Below are 18,874 nucleotides of genomic sequence, written 5' to 3'. Positions count from 1 at the left end.
CTCATGTTCAGCAGTTACTCAAGTTGTAGAAACCTCAACAATACGTATAAACGAGGCCACTTTAAGCGTGCTTATTTGGCAAAAGTTGATACACTTGCTAAATGATAACCTATTGTCTAAATACCTTAAATATATTTGGATGCACTTGTTACAGATGGCATGCAAGTATTTGGAAGTTGGTCAGGGATTTGGCAATCACAAGGAATAAACAGTCTAGTGCAGGGGAATGCAGCATCATTTGCTGATGCAATCTGCTTGTCCCTTGCACCCTCAACTTTTACCACTGCTGCATTGAAAACAGTTGTTGGAAAGAGGGGGAAAGGAGGGGCAATAGGTTTCTGCACGAGCCATGTGTTGCAGCAACAGACACTTATACCAGGCCAAGGTTAAGCAGCAGAGGGGAGTGTGGAAGGGTCTATGGAACCTCTTCCTACTGAATTATCTCTGGGAATCTCATTAAAAGGCCCTCTTGGGTTGCAGCTCTGCTGCAGCCAAGTTGTATGAACACTGGAGCAAAGCTGGAGGCAGCACTTTTACCCATGAAAATTTAACAGGAACCCACTGGCGTGGAGCTGGAGCTGTGCTTTGGCATACACCCCAAATTAAACTGGCTTTATATACAGTATTGCCACCAAGATTCTTATCCTTGTGGCCGAGAGGCCGCTGTCCCCTTGCAGTTTTTAAGGATTACAATAGCAAAAGTAGGTCTAATGCAGGTTCACGTTACAAATGTTCTCCCACATGGGATATAGACATTTTGGTCCTCAGTTTTGGTGCTTCCTCCTTTGACAGCAGACTGCACATTGGAGCTTTTCATTGAAGTAGTGCTATCCCACCCTCACAGAGAAGTCATCCTGACCCATTATTACACATCTGTACGAGATTCTTTCTGGTATCAATTTGTATACCTTAATGTATGTTTTTACTGACAATTCTAGGAATGATTAAACAGCTTTTTATTTTTCCAAACTGTCACCCAGTATCCAAAGAATCCCCAAACTCTTTCCCGATACACCTGTGGAGGTAGAAGTGACACTAACAGCTACAAAGTCCCATCTTACTGTTCTTCATGAGCCCTCTTTTGCAGTGAGATACACTTTTTCCCCCACCCCCTTGACTCAAGCAACAGAAAGTCACCCTGGTTTTATTGGTGATTTTACCTGACTGTAAAACCTCTATTTTTCTGCTTTCTTACTGAGTTATGAGTTACTTTAGTTACCTTGGTTTGACTTACATCTATGTTGTTTTCGTATGAGTATGGCCAATTCAAAATGCCACACTCACTGCTCTATTTTCAATACAAGTGTCCCAATGAGAGCTGATCGAGAATGACACCAAGTCAAAGTTTTGGCTATACTTTTATTTACTTCACGTACTATGAACATATACATTACATGCTACAAAAAAAATAAAAAAAGACTTTAACTGTCAAGAAAGTGGATAGTGTTATAATACAATGGCACATGTTCATATTTGTCTTCAAACTGGTTTGGTTAGAATCCTTCTCCAAAACCATTAACACAAAAAAAATGAAGTGTTTTAAGATGATTAGAAATATTTGCATTATTAACAAATACAATTCAAACAGATTAACAAGATTTAACCAGGGCAAATATTAGTAAAAAGGCTGGGGTTTACCAAAATGAAAGAGAGATTAAAAAACCATAGCAGCCAGTTGTACTTTTTTAGTGTGATATCATGTGTAAATGCACCAGGAGAACACAGTGTAATTGAGCATTCTGCTTTCACGGTGTATTTCTAGAAATGATTATTCTAGTTCTAACACCTGCCTATGCACAAGAGACCAAAACCACAGCCAAGGAGAGACAAAAGATTGTGACCAACATTCTTAGCAATGATTTTTTTTTGCACACATCCGGGAGGAGGGAGGGAACAAACAGAAGAGGATTAAACAAAGGCCACAAAAGGATTTCATCTACATGTTCATGAACATAGGTTCTACCTATTTTCCTTTAAGAGCTTTGAGAAGCTGAAATGTCTATCTCGTCTGAAAGCAAACATACTCATTTCTATCATCTATGAAACAAAATCACATTTCGGCTTAGAACTGAATGGTGAAAAACAGTTGCATTAACGTATCAGTTGCCTAAGAAGCTGCTTGACAAGATCTTCAGATTCTAGTACAACAGCAGCTATTAAGACTCCTCTAGTTGCTTTTATTAAATCTTTCCAAGTGTACAAATATTCGCCATTTATACAGTCTTGACAAAACCACATCTACAAAGATTGCAGGGTATTTGCTACTTGATTCAATTTGCATCTTTCGTATTAAAAAGGCAAGATTTGCATAATAAAACCAGGTGAAAAATGTTCTTTTGGTATCTTAAAATAATTGTGATTGGAAAGGTTCAAACATCTGGACTTTCATGACCTGCAACTGGAAAAAGTACTTCAGAACAAACCGTGTTACTGTAAGAACACACAGTTCATTATGTTTCTTTTGCAACCTAAGCCTAAATGGGCAACTGGTAAACTCGGAATTAAGTTTGTTATATAGAATGCAGCTATTGAAAAAACACATAGTCCTAGTAAATATCCAGGTGAGAGGAAATATACAAATTAGCCTTAACAAAACCAATGTGTTACAGGACCTAAAGTTAGTTTCTCAGTTCTTTTCCTCAAAGTAAATCTTGTCCTAAGCTAGAAGAGATCCCACAATCACTGGCAGATCGCTCTAACCAGAAGAGCACCCCGAGCTGGACTAGTAGTACTGCAATTCTCTGTTACTGTTCTGCCACCACTGTCAGTTTTCTCATCATCTTCAGTAGTGCTTATGAGATTGGTGATGGAAAAGCACGATGAACACTGGTGTTAGGCTACAGATTAATGAGTGCCCATTACCTGAAAATTAGTCAGGCTTGCTGATGGATTAGTTTTGAAGTAAAACAACTAGTACTTAAATAGAACAGAAATATTATGATTTCCAGCATGTTACAGTTCTGAGGTAAAGTGTTACCAGGATTCTGTTGTCCGGGTCGGTGCCTTGCAGCAATAGCCTTTGCCACGCGAACCAGCCCTTGCAGCATTTACACAACCAATGAGCTGTTCTAGCACATGGCTTCTATCAACCCAAAGAACATTTTCAGTTTGCTACTATTCAGAAAAACTGTTGTGTATGAATTACACTGTAGGCAAAGTTACAAAATCTGTTTGCTTAAGTTTGGTCACTAGAGTGCTGTGCTTGGAAAACAATCCAGGGTACAGGCAAGGGGGAGTTACTTCAGTGTTTCATTTCAGTTTACAAAACTTACTGAATCCATTCTGATTTATGTTAGAGAAAACCAGATAATTAGAAGAACAGACTAAAAACCAAAACCAAGCAGTGCATAATACCACCTATTCAATGCACTGATTCTCCTTACGAGCTAGGAAGCCATAGTTACTCTATTCTGCCTTTTGAGAATCAATCCAGAAGCACACAAGTATTTTCCATTAGTTTATTAAAAATAAAATCCTTGTGAATTCACTATCAAATATTTTACAGATGGGAATTAAACCAGAGGAGTCCCCAGAGTAACTTTAAAATAAAAGCTAATATTTGGTTTGTCAGTTCACCATGTTTGACACTGATCTGTACTGTAAGAGTATTGTACAAGAGGAGTTATTGAAGAACTCCAGAAAAATTAAACTGGCCCTATATAATTCAGTATTACTGGAAAGCAGTGTCAATGTTTTAGTATATTTAGTGACTCAAACACTGCTTTAAAGCTATGCATTAAAGTGCTACGCACATATGTTTCAGCACTGATATGGATGTTCACACTTCCATAAGCTTTATATTTGTGGATAAAAAGAGATACTGGTGTGTTAATAGAAAAATTTAATTTAAAATCAGCTGCTACGTTTGAAGCATCAACAGTACTGAAGGAATCAATCTAGTGTCCACAAGCTTCTAGAATTCCAAGGTTGATTTGATCTGTCATTTACCATTAAAATGGTGAGCATCAATAAATCATAAGCCTGTCCTCAACGGGCTCTATGTGGATCTGTACTGCGCACAGGTAACTGACCACGCAAAGTACTCCACAGCCTTTCCAGGACAGAGGATTCAGGATGGAAAAAAAACAACAATATGGAGAAAGCTCCAGGATAAATTTGTGACATTTCTATCTATATATTGAATTGTCTAAGGTTGATGTTCATTGCCTGAGGAAGAAGCAACATAAGCAATAGGACCGGAGAGAGCTATAAATGTTACCTTAACATCTACATTACTGCCTTCTCCAACTGCTGCTGCTGGCAAGGTCCAGTCTGCTGTGCACATGGACAGAAGCAGGCATTACAACCTATAATCATGTACTAGTTCTGCCACTTGACACACGAGTTATCTACTGTCGTACCCTGAATTACATGACCCTTGATTAAGGAATGGTGGTGTTCAGTCCCAGGGGTTTGCGGGTTATCAGAATGCTTAGACAAGCGATACCGCTTTCAACATCTGTCGGAACATAGTCTTGATGGCATCTGCAATAAAAACGAGTTGAGATTGTTCCCATCTGGAATCGCAACTGTTGAGCCACACTCAGCTGAAGTCCTCGTCGGGATTCTGTTGATCCAGCAAGCGGACATGTGTGAATGGAAAGTGGCCACGTCTGCCGTTACACTCTCCTTCCCACTGACCACTCACGTTAATCTTTGTGACCTTTACCAGCTCACCGACCTGCAGGGTAGGAAATAAGGATGTGTTACAATTATAAAACCCAAGTGGACCAAATATACTTCTATAAAAAGTAGTTTTAGTCTTGACCATGTTACAGCCTACACCCGATGTTATTCACTCCTGAAGAAAGCAGAGAGAGAAAGCAGTGTACCTAGATTAGGTGAGCACTACCTAAATCAAAGAGCCTGTAATTCAGTGCCAACCTGCCAGAGCACCATCACAATAAATGCATGGCACTGAATGGACAGACGTTTGCACTCTGTGCTCCATCCACCACCTCATGACGGGACAGAATGTCAGCAGGGGTAATCTGCAAGCTAAACAGCTCCTTAATTTGGAAATCCCACTAAATGCTTTTCAGGTTGTATTGGAAAAGATCTGGATAAGTGGAAGATGGATGGATAGATAGATAGATAGATATAATCCAGCCACAGATTATTACTATACCATGGGTAAAGACAATTACCCTTTCCCTCTTACACCTGAATTGTTTGGCTAGAAAAACAAAAAGAATGGTTACTATGGACTGATGGAACAATATGCTGTAGTTTAAAAGTGTCCAGTTCTCATGTACCACACTAAACATAAGCACAGCAATGTATCTCATATTCTCATCTCCAACCTATATTCACATAACCAGTTCTAAAGATACCGTCTCCCTCTGACAAAGGTGGAGAACTGTACAGCAGTCCCTTTCCCAAGGCTGTGCAGTCAGGTAGTTCAGGTCAGGGCTGCAAGTCTAGGTCTAATCAGTCCCTAAAACTGTTTAATCTTAAAGGATACTTTAATTAAGGAGCACTTACACAACCTAAGACAGCACAATTTACATTGTAAAGACTGTCACTGGAGAGGTGTTAAGTGCAACACTGAAAAGCTGTCTGCCCATTTCTACTCCTCTGTTGAATTCTATGAGTAATCCTAGTTACAAGTAACATACAGCAGTTTTCAGAACTCTTCCCAGGTCACAGATGGAAAATGCTTTTGGGACAGATACACTCTATTTTCTTTCACTAATACTGTAAATAAACTCTCCAGGCACAGCCACAAGCTAGTATTACCACATTTCATCCAGAAATTCACTGAATATACAATTACTAGTTTACACAGATGCTCATCACTGCCTTCCAAATTCATCCAAAAGAGAATCTCACTATTCTCACTTGCCAGACAGTGAATGAAGGACAAGGAAAGCAATTTAAGATGTTACAAATATCCATTAATTTTAAGCGTTTTAATCACTTGCAATCTTTTGCCAGAACAGCTTTTAACAGCTCATAAATTCAAACCACTCCATGGACATTTAAATAAGCTTCCCATACCTCTGATGGTTACTTCTCTGGTAATGAGAGGCACGCCTGGGACTCCAGTTTTTCCTTTTGTAGCCATTAGTAGAGACATTTTAATGAATCATGTTTTGAAGAAAATCCTCTTATTTATTTGCTACAGGCAAAAGGAAGCCTTTGTGAACTACTGAACACTTGGTTTTGCTCTCGAGGAGTTCAATCAAGTAGGATGGATAGTTTTCCTACTGCATATAATCACTGGGGGATTACACCAACCTCAGTTGACCGTACCGATACATCAGCTATAATTTAACAAGGGGAAGATTAATTGTGACAATACTAGAAGGAAGAAAATCTCCTTTCCTAATCACAACCATCACCAGAACACTATCCTAGATAACTGTGAATCGCTTCAGACCTGGATATAATCTATGTATCAGCCTCCAACAGAAAAGTATATAACCTACAAGCCACTAGGAAGGAAAGCTTTAAAGCATTTAGACCAGAAGTGGATGTTCTCTCTGAATTCTTTTCACTTTTAAGGTTGATTTATGGTATCATTTGTCTATCATCCCACCAAGCACAGCACCTTGGGAATAATGTTCCTCCCGCTAAAAGGCCGGATCTGTCTCAAGTCTTCATTAGAAGTTTTAAAACTAAATATATCCCATATGCTTCAAAGCAAAACTAAAGGTTCATGTGAAGACTTCTAAATGCTGTGGTTTTATTCCAAGGTCAAGATGGCAGAGGTCTGCTACTGTTACAAAGAAAAACAATGGATTGATCTCATTTCCTCCTATCTTTTAATTAATATAGACTGACAACTCCCTGAACAGGTCCAGATATAAGCAAAGTTATCTCCTGCTGAATCTTTTTCCGTAACACAGCACAGCCCTTATTAAAACATGTGACCCTCCTTCCTTAAAACCTCGTTCTTTAAAACCAAGTCAGGTTAAAAACAAGAGGCCAGGTATTCTGCTTGCAGTCTGGACCAAAAAATGTTTGATATTAAGGATGTATTTTCCTAAGAGCAACAGTGTGATCCACCCCCACCCATTCACAGTGCCAGATTTAATGATAAGAGTTTTAATTTGGAAAGAATCCCACTTTCTATAGTTATTAAAGAGGTCTGGGCAAAAATGGACTGATAAGAGTCACATAATGCTTTCTACTAAGCTATCTAAGAAGAGATCTCTAAACAGAGAAGGAACACAATGAAGTGAAAGGAAATGGGGAAAAAGGAGACAACAAGAAACAGTACTTCGATAAACAAGATGAAGAGAAACTTGCAGAGAGTGAAGTGTGTATTGCTGTTTGTCCTGTACAGACATTGAAAGCAACTTGGTAACATTGTGATTTGAAATGATAAAAGCTGCAAAGAAGCTGGGGAAGCCTATGAGAAGCAGTGACAAATGGCTCACACTTTATATAATGCAATATTACATACAGAATAAAGAACCACCACTGTTATTACTCTTCTTAAATCTAGAGCTATAGCAAGACAGGAATATAGCGTTCTAACCAAGAGGTTCAACATGTCAACTGTGAAGTATTTAAGTAAGTCAACAAGAACTACAAAGACCCCTAGTCTAATAAAAAGGTAGAGAAATAACAATAATAATAAATAATAATAATAGTAATAATACGAGAGAAAGGAATGAACAAGTGATGCACGGTTGCTCACCACCTGCTAACAAATGCACAGCGCATCCTTGATGCCTGATCTGCCCCTTCCAGCCAACTCTCTTCCAGTTCCTATACCGAGTCTGACATTCCATGGTATGGAATATCCCTCTGGCTAGTTCAGGTCAGGTGTCCTGTCTCTGGCAGGGCATAAGAAACTGAGAAGTCCTTGATTAGGTTAAGCTCTGCTGAGCAACAACTAAACTATTGGTGTGTTATCAACAATATTCTCAGACTAAAGCCAAAACACAGCACTGCACCACTTACTAGGAAGAAAATTAACTCCACCTCAGCCAAACCCAGGACACTAAAGCACAGCATACTTGACAGGTCATGTGGGCTGTAGTGGAGAGGACTGAACTAACATAAGGTCAGCTGTGGCAATCACAAGCTGTTCTTCAGTGTGGAAAGGATTTTGCTTTCACTCAAAGTTGCTCACAATGGCCTGCATTATCCATTTTCTCACTCTATCCCACTTCACGCTACCAAACTGGGCAGTTGGGCAGTGTTGTGGGGATCCACTTTAAGTGAAATAAAATGTAAAGTTAAGCTTAAGAGAACACTGCTAGTACACTGCTAAATAAAAGCCCGAAAGAAACCCAAAAGGTTTTGACAAACAACGCAGCTCAAAGAAAATCTAACATCTGGTAATTGCAGGAATATTTCCAGGCTCCAGGAGGTGGCTGGCGGGAGAGAGTGAGAAAAAGGGAAAAAGAAGGTGGTTTAGGCTATATAAAGCCTGAAGGTCAAAAATCTCCACATTCCCCAAAACCTGGTGAGTTGGCATGAATTTCTAGACATGCTTCTCAACCCCCAAATTTACACTCTGTATCCTGTCAATCTCAATTCACAGATATAATAGTACCTCAGGGTATATTTACACTGCTTCCCTAGACAAATTTTATCTACAATGAGGGTATTTCTCACCTCCCAGGTTGTACATCATCAGGTCTGTAGAATGTGCTGCATGTGCAAATTCTGTACTAAAGACACAGACCTCCAGTTGCCACATCACTGAAGTGCCTTCTGTGCTCCACACAATTAAATGAAGTATTTGAGAGTGAAGAGGAGATGCTCTGACTCAGCACAGAAACTGTTTTTTCCCAAGTACTTAAAATGTTATATAAACAGGAAGTCAATTAGGTATCAGGAAATTCCAGAGCCTTTAGCTCAAAGAAAGCCCAGATTAAAAGAATCAATTTACATATCATCCTAAGGGAAAGGTCTGCCACTGAGAATACCTTAAGTCTCAATTTCCTCAACTATAATTTGGGGGGTAGCTATTTGATGTGCAGAGATAGAGCATCTAGTCTCCTTTTAAGAAGAAAGCAATAAAAAGGGGCATGGTCAAGTAACTGATTGTATCAGGAAGTGAATCAACCTTAGGGAAACTCACTGTTTTATTACAAATCTTACTCCATCAATCACTGCTTTATTACAAATCATATTCCATCAATCACTGCTTTACAGGAGACCTCCCTAATGAACTACAATATGTGATCCTGCTTCACCAATTAGAAACCAATGCATGATCATCATCCTCTCAGTCTGTGTAATGTTCAAGTGACTCTCAATGTTTCCAGTGATTGCTTTTGAACTGCTGACAGATTAGGGGGGGGAAAGCTAAGAAACAACCCAGCATACCTTTTAAAGCTCGGGGTGAAGCAAGAGACAGTGAACACAGGTTCAGACACACAACTTACGAACGGCTCCCTCTCCCTCCCCCCTAAAATAAAGACTTCAGAAGTGAAAACATGGATGGGGAAACACTTATGTTAGTGATGTTTGACAAAAGACACAGTAACCTGAACATGCTACAACAATCAAACTCTAGTCTACAAGTGACTTTAGTCACTTATTCATTCAAAAAAAAAGCTTTTATCCATAACTTATTAATCATGATGTAAAACCAGTATTACAATGCTTTTCCCTTTCTTATTCCTACAAAACTAGAACGTGATTGAAAGGGAAATCCCTTGAACAGATCTCTTCTTTCTAAGTTTTGCCCATTATGTACCTCCAAAGCCAAGGCTGTCTTGTCGTAGGCATTAGGGACTCGCTTCTGGATAACCCGGGCATAAATAGGGCCATTCTGAAGGTTAGGGAGCGGAGCGTTGATGCAGGGCTGGGCATAGGGCCCTGGCTCCGGCCCACCCAGTGGTTGTGGGTGGGAACTATCCTGGTTACCTCCAATCGGAGCAGATAGTGAAGCAGAGGAAGGTCTATACTTCTCGACGTAAGGAACAGGTATCATTCCCCTCTTCCCTTCGCTGTCTTCTGCATTCCACCATTGCTCTTCAGGTTTATCCCGGATTTTCAGTATGTCTCCTTTCTTAAATGGAAGATCTTCTTCATCATTTCCATTAAAGTCAAAGAGAGCTCGCACATATTCAGCTTCCTCCTGCCTGAGGATAACACCACTATTCTGCCTGGATCGGGAAACTGGTTCTATCAAGGTTGTAGTGTCCAAATAGTGTATTTTGTAGAATTCCAGTAAAGATGGCAAAGAATCAAACTCTTGGTCACCTATTCGAAATCGGCTGGGATTCAACCCTGAAAGAAGAAGGTAACATGTCAAAGAGAGCATACAGCAGTTAAAACCAAGTAAAACAGTTGGGAAGACAATTATATTTACAGATACATCACTCGATAGTGAATTTGGTCATCTTTAGATCAACATTTACCCTACTCAGCTCTTCTGTGTATTTCTAATCGGAGACAGCACTATCACGATTGTGAGGATAGAATTTTATTTGTAAAAGTTTTGTTAAAGAAGTTGTTTGGCACTGCCAAACATCCCAAATGAGGATAAAAATACCCCATTTCCTTGAATGTTACATGGACCCAACAGATATAAACGTTTGGTACATTTGAGTTTCTCAGGAGCCTGTACATTCAGCAACAGACAATTCCCTTTTTCCTGTTTTATACTATAAATCAGGAAGCAAATGAAATTTTGGTGCAATTTCAAGGAATTTGGGGTTTTGAAAGTTACTTCAAAAGGACACGTCGCAATAATGGTTATTTACCTGCTGTAATGGATCTTGGGTTAAAGGCACGGAAAACTGCTTTGCACAGCAGTGAACAACTTACTCGACTAAGCAAATGAGTTTCTTTTTGATAAAAGGTACCATTAAAGAACATTATGTCTATTTGATGCAATGCAAAGCAACAATGTATGTTTTTATAACAGGTATAATTTAGTCTTTTAATCTCAAGTCTTGTAGTTTCTTTGTCAGACGGAGCCTAAGCTATAAATCTCAACCTCAAATCCATTAAAACACAGACGATGTTCACATTCAAGTCATTAGAAGTATCAAAGTGCAGATATCCATTAGTTTTCAATCTGTGTGCTGCACTTTTTTCCCTGTTTTATGTTCTTCAGCCTTGGCTGGGGAAAAACCATACACATGATGTTCTATTTCCACAAGCCCTATAAACTGTAATCAGTTATGGGAAGGATTGTGGAAGGCTGGGGGAGGGTAGTGCAGGAGAAAGATTGATGCTTTAATGAGTAACTCTTAGGAAGAAAGAGATGCTTACTTTGCAAGTCTGGTTCTCTGCAGGGAATATCTAACAGTTCCGAGACTGAGCTCTTGAGTACAAAGCTAGCAGAATTCTTCAAGCTGTCACTGATCCAAAACCCCCTTCAAAGTAGCACTGTCAGCATGGAAAGCCAACAGTGCAAGAGACTAAAAAGGGGTTCTAACAGAGAAAGGGGCAAATTCAATACGACCAACATAGACATACACCCGATAAATAAGTTTTGAAGTATCCTGAAGGAACATGCACATTAGTGAAGTTGGTTTCAGGGAATTCAAAGCAGCAGAACTAAGTCATTGGAAAATGCCCATTTGCATGCATTAACTGCCCTGAAAGCCTTGCAAAAGAAATGAGCACAAATGCAATGAGCCAAAACCCAGAAGCAATTCCCTCAAAAAATAAAAAACCCAAAACACAAACTGGCATCACAAGAGATAAGGAAGTCAATGGAAGTATCAGTAAGAAATATGAACCCAGTGTAGAAAGAGAAGGAAGATTCCACCTTATTCTCCCAAAGTGTCATGCTGAAAAGATGCAAACTCCCCCTCAAGTTTTGTTGATGGGATGTAACTTACAGCTCCAGACTTAGCAAGAACTCTGGAATTTCACCTCAGAGGCAGTTCTTAGCTCTGTGGTCTCACAGGAGGTGACTTCTGGCTGGACAGGCAGCATCCTGACACCGCTTCACTACAGCTTATGTGCACTGCATAAGCATATAATATGATCTGGGAATGCTGTGCTTCCGCTAGTATCGGAAGCAGGAAACTGTGCTTTGTAACAAGTGGTACAGACATCAAGTTTCAGAACAAACTTGGTGACAAACATTAGCATACATCTGTTGCTATTTTAGAAGACAAACTTTAAGGCTCAAGGCTTGTGTAGACACTTATGTCAAAAGAAGAAGTCAAGGGAACTTTAGGAGGACCACAAGTCCTGAAGGAGTCTTCTTATAAGGAGAAGACTGAATCTCAGGTAATTTTGTGGACACAGAACTTACACGTGACAGAAATCTACAGCCTGAAACTCTAATTCACCTCTGTAAAACCTGCTACAAACTGACTCAGAAGGCTGAGATCTTCAGCCACCAGCAAAGTACACACAGAAGTCTCTTTAAAACTCACAGGAAATGAGCAATTCAGTAACATTCATCAGCCTTGTCAGCACCAAAGTCATCACTATGATGAACAAGGGGCTTTTGGGATGTCTTTCTCTCCTCCCTCCTTTTTCTCTTTAGCAGGTTCACCCTCTTGAATTAATGCATAACTGCCTGAAATAGCTGCCAAAAGTACCTGAATAAATCTGAAGTTGGACTCCAAAAGGAAAATCCACTGAAGTTTATGTGTGCGGAACGAGTGACCGAGATCAGTGTACTGTATCCCGGAAAAATCACATTCTAAAAGACATTTCACACAACTGGATAGGAGTGAGATAACAGAGATCTTCCAAACAAACCTCTTCACAACAAAAAAATCTACAAGTTTAATCCAAATCAGGGAATATAAAGGCAGCAACCTGGTCACTGCCTGGAGAATTTAAATAGGTGGCTTCTAAATTCAGCTAAAACAGGCATAAAAGGACAAAAATGGTTGAAACTCACAGTTAGGAAAAGAAAACACAGGTTGGAAATAAAACACGACTACACCTCACCAAGCAAGTGGTAAGCTTCCCATCTCTTTAAGTCTTTTGTGTATACTCTTGTTTGGCTACAAGGAAATGAACTGAATGATGCTCACTTGTGTAGTGAGGAAATAATTCTATTCACTATGGGCTTCCAAGTTTGTCATTAATGAAACTCAAAGATTAACAGATTTCAGGCTCAGAGGAATTCTTCAGCTTCTTGTTTGAGCTGCAACACTTCTCATACCTGTAGACCAATGGAAAAATTAAGGCAAGATGTACCACAAGAAAAGGTTACAGCAGAAAAGGAAATGGGTTTTGGAGAGCCAGAGCTGTTTCACTTCATGATTCTGGTACTCCTGAAGCACAAGTATTGAGCAGCCCATTGCATCTTCTGAGGGCTCTCAGGAAGAACAGAAGGCGTGTAAAGGTAAGCCTGGCTACTGGAGGAGCTTTAGTCACTTCCTGTTAAAGCTGGACAACCATTAGAGTAGGAGGAATAACTCTCCTTTCTCCCAGCTCTGCACATCCAAAGGAAGAACAGCTATTCACAGCTTGCACCTCAGCTTCTTTCTACCACTCAGCTCGTAAGATGACTCCTTTAAATGAGAAGCACAAAGGGCTGAGTATCACCTTTCTTACTTATTCCATCCTAGTTCCACCAGCACTGTGACTTAACCCAATTCCACCCATTCCAGCATGTCAGAAGAGCCACTGAAACCTCTGCTCTCAGGAAGGTCAGGAAAGAGTTAAAATCCAAAGTGTCCCAGAATGAAAGTTTCAAATCTGGACCCTGTCAGTTCTCTGTTTATGATGCACATTCCTTCCTGACAAAACACTTTCACCCTGTCTTGGCTTCATGTCAGTCTGGAAAAGACTGCTTATGTACGTTTTAAATAGTGGACAGATACTGGGGAAGCAGAGGTATAAACCACCTAACATTCACATTCTGAGAGTGTGGGCAGGTGTAACCACAGAGTAACGTCTCACTTTCTCAGACATCTCAGGGTTTTATATTTCTCTCTTCACTCCGGTTGTGTTAGTACCATGGGGCAGTTTACTCTTTAATCCTAAACTTCAGCAAGCTTTCCTCTTCAGTGCAGGGAAGACCTCCCAGAAAGAGACTTTCATTTCTGTATCTAGATCTAGTCTATAAGAGTGCACCCTTTTCCCCAACTTATAAAGTATGTTTGGGCAAGAAAAGCTGTTCTTATCTTGCTGGGTACTGAGACAGGAGGCTCTCATTTCAAAGCAAGACATCTCAGTGATGTAAGCCAGTTTCCTCCTGGAGCATTTGGGAGCCCTGCTTGAAGGCATCACATTCCAGCCTGTGTGTTTCCCCACCCCTATAGGGACACCTTCTTCCCTGTTCTCAAGCACCTCCCTACTCAAGCCTGACTAAAACAAGTAAGTACCCATGAACACCCTATACAACCAGTAAAACCCCATTCTCTGTTCCTGAGAAGAGCTCTAAGCACAGCAGGAGAATGTTCTTACAGGAGTTATATTGTCATTTCTGCAGATAATCAGAGGATTAAAGTAGATGCCTATGTATACACTTTCCAAGCTTCCAACAGTTCACATTTTAAGAACTTAATGTAAAAAATAAAATTAACCCCCCACAAATAACAGCAAATAGCAAAAAACAACCCTCAAAACCTCCCAAGTACCAGAATTAGATTATTCTGCTCACACATATCTAAAGACACTGCCTACAGAGCTGAGTATGGATATCATTATGTAAATATATGATTCCAGGAAGTACAGTCACAATGGAAGTGATTTAGAAATGCAAGTCAAACAGCATGTTCTTACCACGCAAACTTACTGAAAACACCACCTTCTACATTGTATCTGTCATAACTTCCTGCTTTAGAGACAAATTTTACAACACTACAAGGTTTCTGGCTTTATTACATTGTACTTTCAACAGAAATCATATCTTTCTGTAGATATTTTAGGCATTTTGGTTTAGTGCATATCATACATTTTTCCCCTGGACTCGCATGTCAAATTGCAAACATATGATGCATTTCGATGTTTCCTCTATTGTCCGTGGCCATACTAATGCCTGCATGGAGTACTTTGTCCTGTTTGCTACTGTGATATTTCAGCACAAATGATAGCCAGCTCTGATTCAGTTGTTAATTTCCATTGGAAACAGTGTTTTGCTTTCCCATAATCCAGTGATTTATCCTGTTTTCTTTGAATGACCTTAAAAACATCTCAGGAAGACGCAGCTGTTTTGAGAAGTTCTGTTAAATTCTTTATTCCTCATGCTGAAAAATCACCTGTGAGAAGTTATAAACTGCAGCATACCAAGCAAAAGGTGAATTAAGAAAAACTTACCAAGTTTATTTTATACTCTGGAAATGGATGAAAGCATCACAGGGTTTTTTGGCTTCCTCTTACATTAGGGAAGCCAAAGCTTCTCATCTCATTCATTCTGCACAGAGCAGTGTTAAAGCAGTCATGAACTGCACACACACATACTGAGACAAACGAAAACCAACCTAAAAAACCTGATCTGGCATATTCAGCTTTCCCAGTGAGAACCAATTGCTAAAAAACCTCTACCATTAACTATACAATTAACACAGTAAAGATTCTCCTGGAAGAAAATCTTAATTACACTTGAAGTTTAATTTAATACACAGACACCCCAGAACCTTCTTTGGTTTGAGTGTGAAAAGAGAGCAATGCATGGACACGTGCTTTATTTGGAGCTACTAAAATCTCAGCACTGCACTATCTGTGGTGCAGGAGTGATGCATCACCTGTCCTCAGCACATCCAGGGGAAATCAAAAGAGACCAACTAAAGCATAATTATACTGTTTAACATCTATTAAGCCTATTGTGCCAATAGCTTACACGGCTCCAATAGCAGCCACTCTTCTAAAATGGGTAAACATCTAAACCAGAAGAGAATTAGCTAAGGGGTATTTTTAGGGATTTTTAAAACCACCACCAAAACGTTTTAACACCCTTAGCATAAACCAGCCCGTGGAATGCCACAAGCATTGCTGAGCTTAAGAATGTAACACAATTAAAAGTGAGGATGGGTATGGTACTAAGGTGATACCCCAGGAGCATGGAAAACACCGGTTTTCCAGAGATGGAAAACAACTGCCCAGAAGTGACAGACGCACATCCTCCAGTGTTGGTCATCGCTACTGTCTTTAAAATCCTCTTGGGCTGGATTCCAGAACAAGCCACCCTGGTAACTTATTCTGCTCTGTGTAACACCAGTCATGCATGGCAACAACAATACATAAACCTCTGTCCTCTCAGACACAAACCCGTGAACACTCCACCACATCTTGTGGCAAACCATTTTACTACCCGCAGCAGTAATGACTTCCACTTCCAAGTGAATTCAGCCACCTTTAATTTCTACCTTGTGGAGCTTTTCGTGCCTTGGGTGCACTCTGTCACAAGTTCCTGGGACAAACACGATGATTTCGGGCTTTCCCAAATTTGCCAATAGGAAATGTTCCCCTCGGCAGAGGAAATTACCGCGTAACCATGCAGACCTATTGCCAACAGTTTTGTTTGGCTTAGATTATCTCCTTCTTAACTACAGCTTGTGCAGAGGCTGAAGAATCCTTCCCACAACAAGTACTGTTGCATCTTCCCAATACAGGTCTCTTATTCCAACCAGAGCTACACCGGAAAGAACAATTCACACGCTGCCAAAGAAGCTCAGCAGATCTCTTGTTACACAGGTTTACTGCACTCCCCAATCATGTGCTGGTTCCTCTCTGAGATGCTAGCAACACACCCACATCATTCTGCAAGCGTTAATACCCAAACTTGAGCAGTTCCACTATAACTTCAGTCAGGCCACTGCCTTTGTATTACACATTCTCACACAGCCGAGGACGGTGCTGGGGACTCTTGTTCATTCACTTGCACTTTTACGGGTAGAAATCCTGCTTCTCATAGTAGCTCTCCCTCTGGCACAATCAGTATCTTCTGCTCTATAAGCACTACACTTAAACACATCGTTGTCAGATGTTAGGTTGAGGAATAACATCAAACATTCCCTTTTAAGACACAGGGGGGAACTCCCCCTCTTAACTTCACATCGGACTTATATTCCTTAAGAGTTCCCACTACTTAATACTTTGACTCATTACTTGAAGTTTAGCCTCACTCCCTGCTAATACAAAACTAGTCAGAATCCAGGCATTTAGGTGACACCTCCACCGAACCGTACCCTAGCTGAAGCGACCCAAGATCTGTGGACTGTAAGTAACCGCTTTATGAAAGCGAAAGAACGGCTGAGCTCTACGGCTGTAGAACCCATTCAGGACGGCTGCAACAAGCGTTCAGCTCCAGCGAACACCTCAGCACGAGGTGCCCGGCAGGCAGGTGCAGGCAGCCGGCTCAGCTGGGTCAGGAGCCCCAGCAGCACACCTCCACTTCATTCCACCACAAAGAGCTCCGCAACTCGCACCGCCGCACACCGGGCACCGCCAGCCCTCGGTGGGGGTCACTCACCCGGGGCCCCGGGGCCCTCTCCGCCGGCACGCCGGCCTCCCGCCGGCCCCAGGCTGTTGACGATGTAGTGCGAGACGCGGGAGCTTTCGGACACCGAGAGCACGAAGTCACCGGGGATGGTGCCGGAGTCGCGCACCAGGAAGGTCCCGTGGCGCTGCCCCTGCAGCAGCGTCACCGCCTCGGCCCTGCTCAGCCGCCCCCAGTACCAGCTCGCCCGGTCCTCGGAGTCGAACTGCCCGGCCATGGGGCACCCCCCCCCACCGCCGCCGCCGCCCGCGGGCCGCCGGTGCCCCACTCCGCGCCCAGCCCCGCCACCCAAAATGGCGGACACCGCCCTGACCTCACCTACCGGATGTGAGCGCACACGGGAGACGCGTGGCGTCATCGCCTCGCGCGCCACGGTGCGTGTGCGTGGAGAGTGGCGCATGCGCGGTGAGCAGCGGGGAAGAGGCGGGAAGGAGGAGCCGTGAGGTACCGGGCTGGTTTATCCCCGCGGTGCGCTCACATCGGGCTGCCGTGAGGAGGGGCAGCATTCGTCTTTGCTGTGGTATATCCCACATCGGGCTGCCGTGAGGAGCGGCAGCATTCGTCTTTGCGTGTGGTATATCCCACATCGGGCTGCCGTGAGGAGCGGCAACATTCGTCTTTGCGTGTGGTATATCCCACATCGGGCTGCCGTGAGGAGGGGCAGCATTCGTCTTTGCGTGTGGTATATCCTACATCGGGCTGCCGTGAGGAACGGGAGCATTCGTCTTTGCGTGTGGTATATCCCACATCGGGCTGCCGTGAGGAGGGGCAGCATTCGTCTTTGCGTGTGGTATATCCCGTTAGGAGGGCAGAGTAGCGCCCTGAGAGTCACCATTGCCTGGTGGCTTCCCAGCTCCTGTGTCTTGTTGCGGTGGTTTATGTGAAGCCAGGATATCAGGAATATTAAATCGCAGCGGCAAGAAAAGACCTTCATTCTGTGCAGTTGTTCCCAGACTTCAAGCAAATAAATCGTGAGGTTTCTTACCATGGTGAAATTTAGTGTTCTGACTATAAACCAGAAAAACGTAATTGTCTGGCTAAAAACAGAGTTTTCTGACCAAAAGGTCTCCTTTCGATGACGGGCTGCTTCCCCCCCCCCGCTTCCCATTTCCCACTGTTGTACCCCATCTCCCACTGTTCTCAGCTGAAACCGCTGAAGTTGGGGGGGTTTCATCAGATGCGTTTTTCTCTGCTGCGAGCAGTTGGGACTCGTTGCAAGAGTTCCCTCTGGTGGTCAGGGGTGAGGGGACGGACAACGCTGCTGGTGTAAGATGCTGCTTTTGATATTTTTATGCTGGAATAGAATCTCAGACAGGTTTGGGTTGAAGGGACCTTAAAGCTCACCCAGCTCCAACCCCTGCCACGGGCAGGGACACCTTCCACCAGAGCAGCTTGCTCCAAGCCCCTGTGTCCAACCTGGCCTTGAACATTGCCAGGGATGGGGCAGCCACAGCTTCTCTGGGCACCCTGTGCCAGCGCCTCAGCACCCTCACAGGGAAGAGCTTCTGCCTAAGAGCTCAGCTCAGTCTTCCCTCT

The 18,874-nt window shown here is 42.2% G+C and overlaps 1 protein-coding gene across 2 annotated transcripts; it reads right to left on the bottom strand.

Annotated features, from left to right (window-relative positions):
* Positions 1–1,339: 1,339 nt before the first annotated feature.
* CRK (CRK proto-oncogene, adaptor protein) lies at positions 1,340–17,651 on the bottom strand. Of its 2 annotated transcripts, none has more exons than XM_061470050.1 (3): positions 17,312–17,651; positions 9,665–10,200; positions 1,340–4,681 (listed from the first exon to the last, which is right to left on the bottom strand). In XM_061470050.1, exons 1-3 carry the CDS (start codon positions 17,553–17,555, stop codon positions 4,544–4,546), a joined length of 918 nt encoding a protein of 305 aa, XP_061326034.1. In that variant the 5' UTR covers positions 17,556–17,651; the 3' UTR covers positions 1,340–4,543. The 2 variants fall into 2 exon arrangements, with proteins under 2 accessions (XP_061326034.1, XP_061326035.1); XM_061470051.1 differs by having other exon boundaries at positions 4,543–4,681; positions 9,835–10,200.
* Between the last annotated feature and the right edge of the window lie 1,223 nt (positions 17,652–18,874).

This window comes from Pezoporus flaviventris, unplaced genomic scaffold, assembly GCF_033815535.1.
Source record: "Pezoporus flaviventris isolate CSIRO_AGI_PZ_B2104156 unplaced genomic scaffold, CSIRO_AGI_Pfla_v1 ptg000063l, whole genome shotgun sequence".
Lineage (NCBI taxonomy): Eukaryota > Metazoa > Chordata > Aves > Psittaciformes > Psittacidae > Pezoporus > Pezoporus flaviventris.
Note: the sequence above shows the minus strand (reverse complement) of the source record. Positions and strands in the feature narration are given on the sequence as shown.

Coding starts and splice junctions, on each gene's coding strand:
- CRK (XM_061470050.1), bottom strand. CDS start 17,555: ATGGCCGGGCAGTTCGACTCCGAGGACCGGGCGAGCTGGTACTGGGGG. Junction 10,201..17,311: donor AGAGGGCCCCGGGGCCCCGG/GTGAGTGACCCC, acceptor TTCTTCTTTCAG/GGTTGAATCCCAGCCGATTT. Junction 4,682..9,664: donor AGACAGCCTTGGCTTTGGAG/GTACATAATGGG, acceptor CCTACCCTGCAG/GTCGGTGAGCTGGTAAAGGT.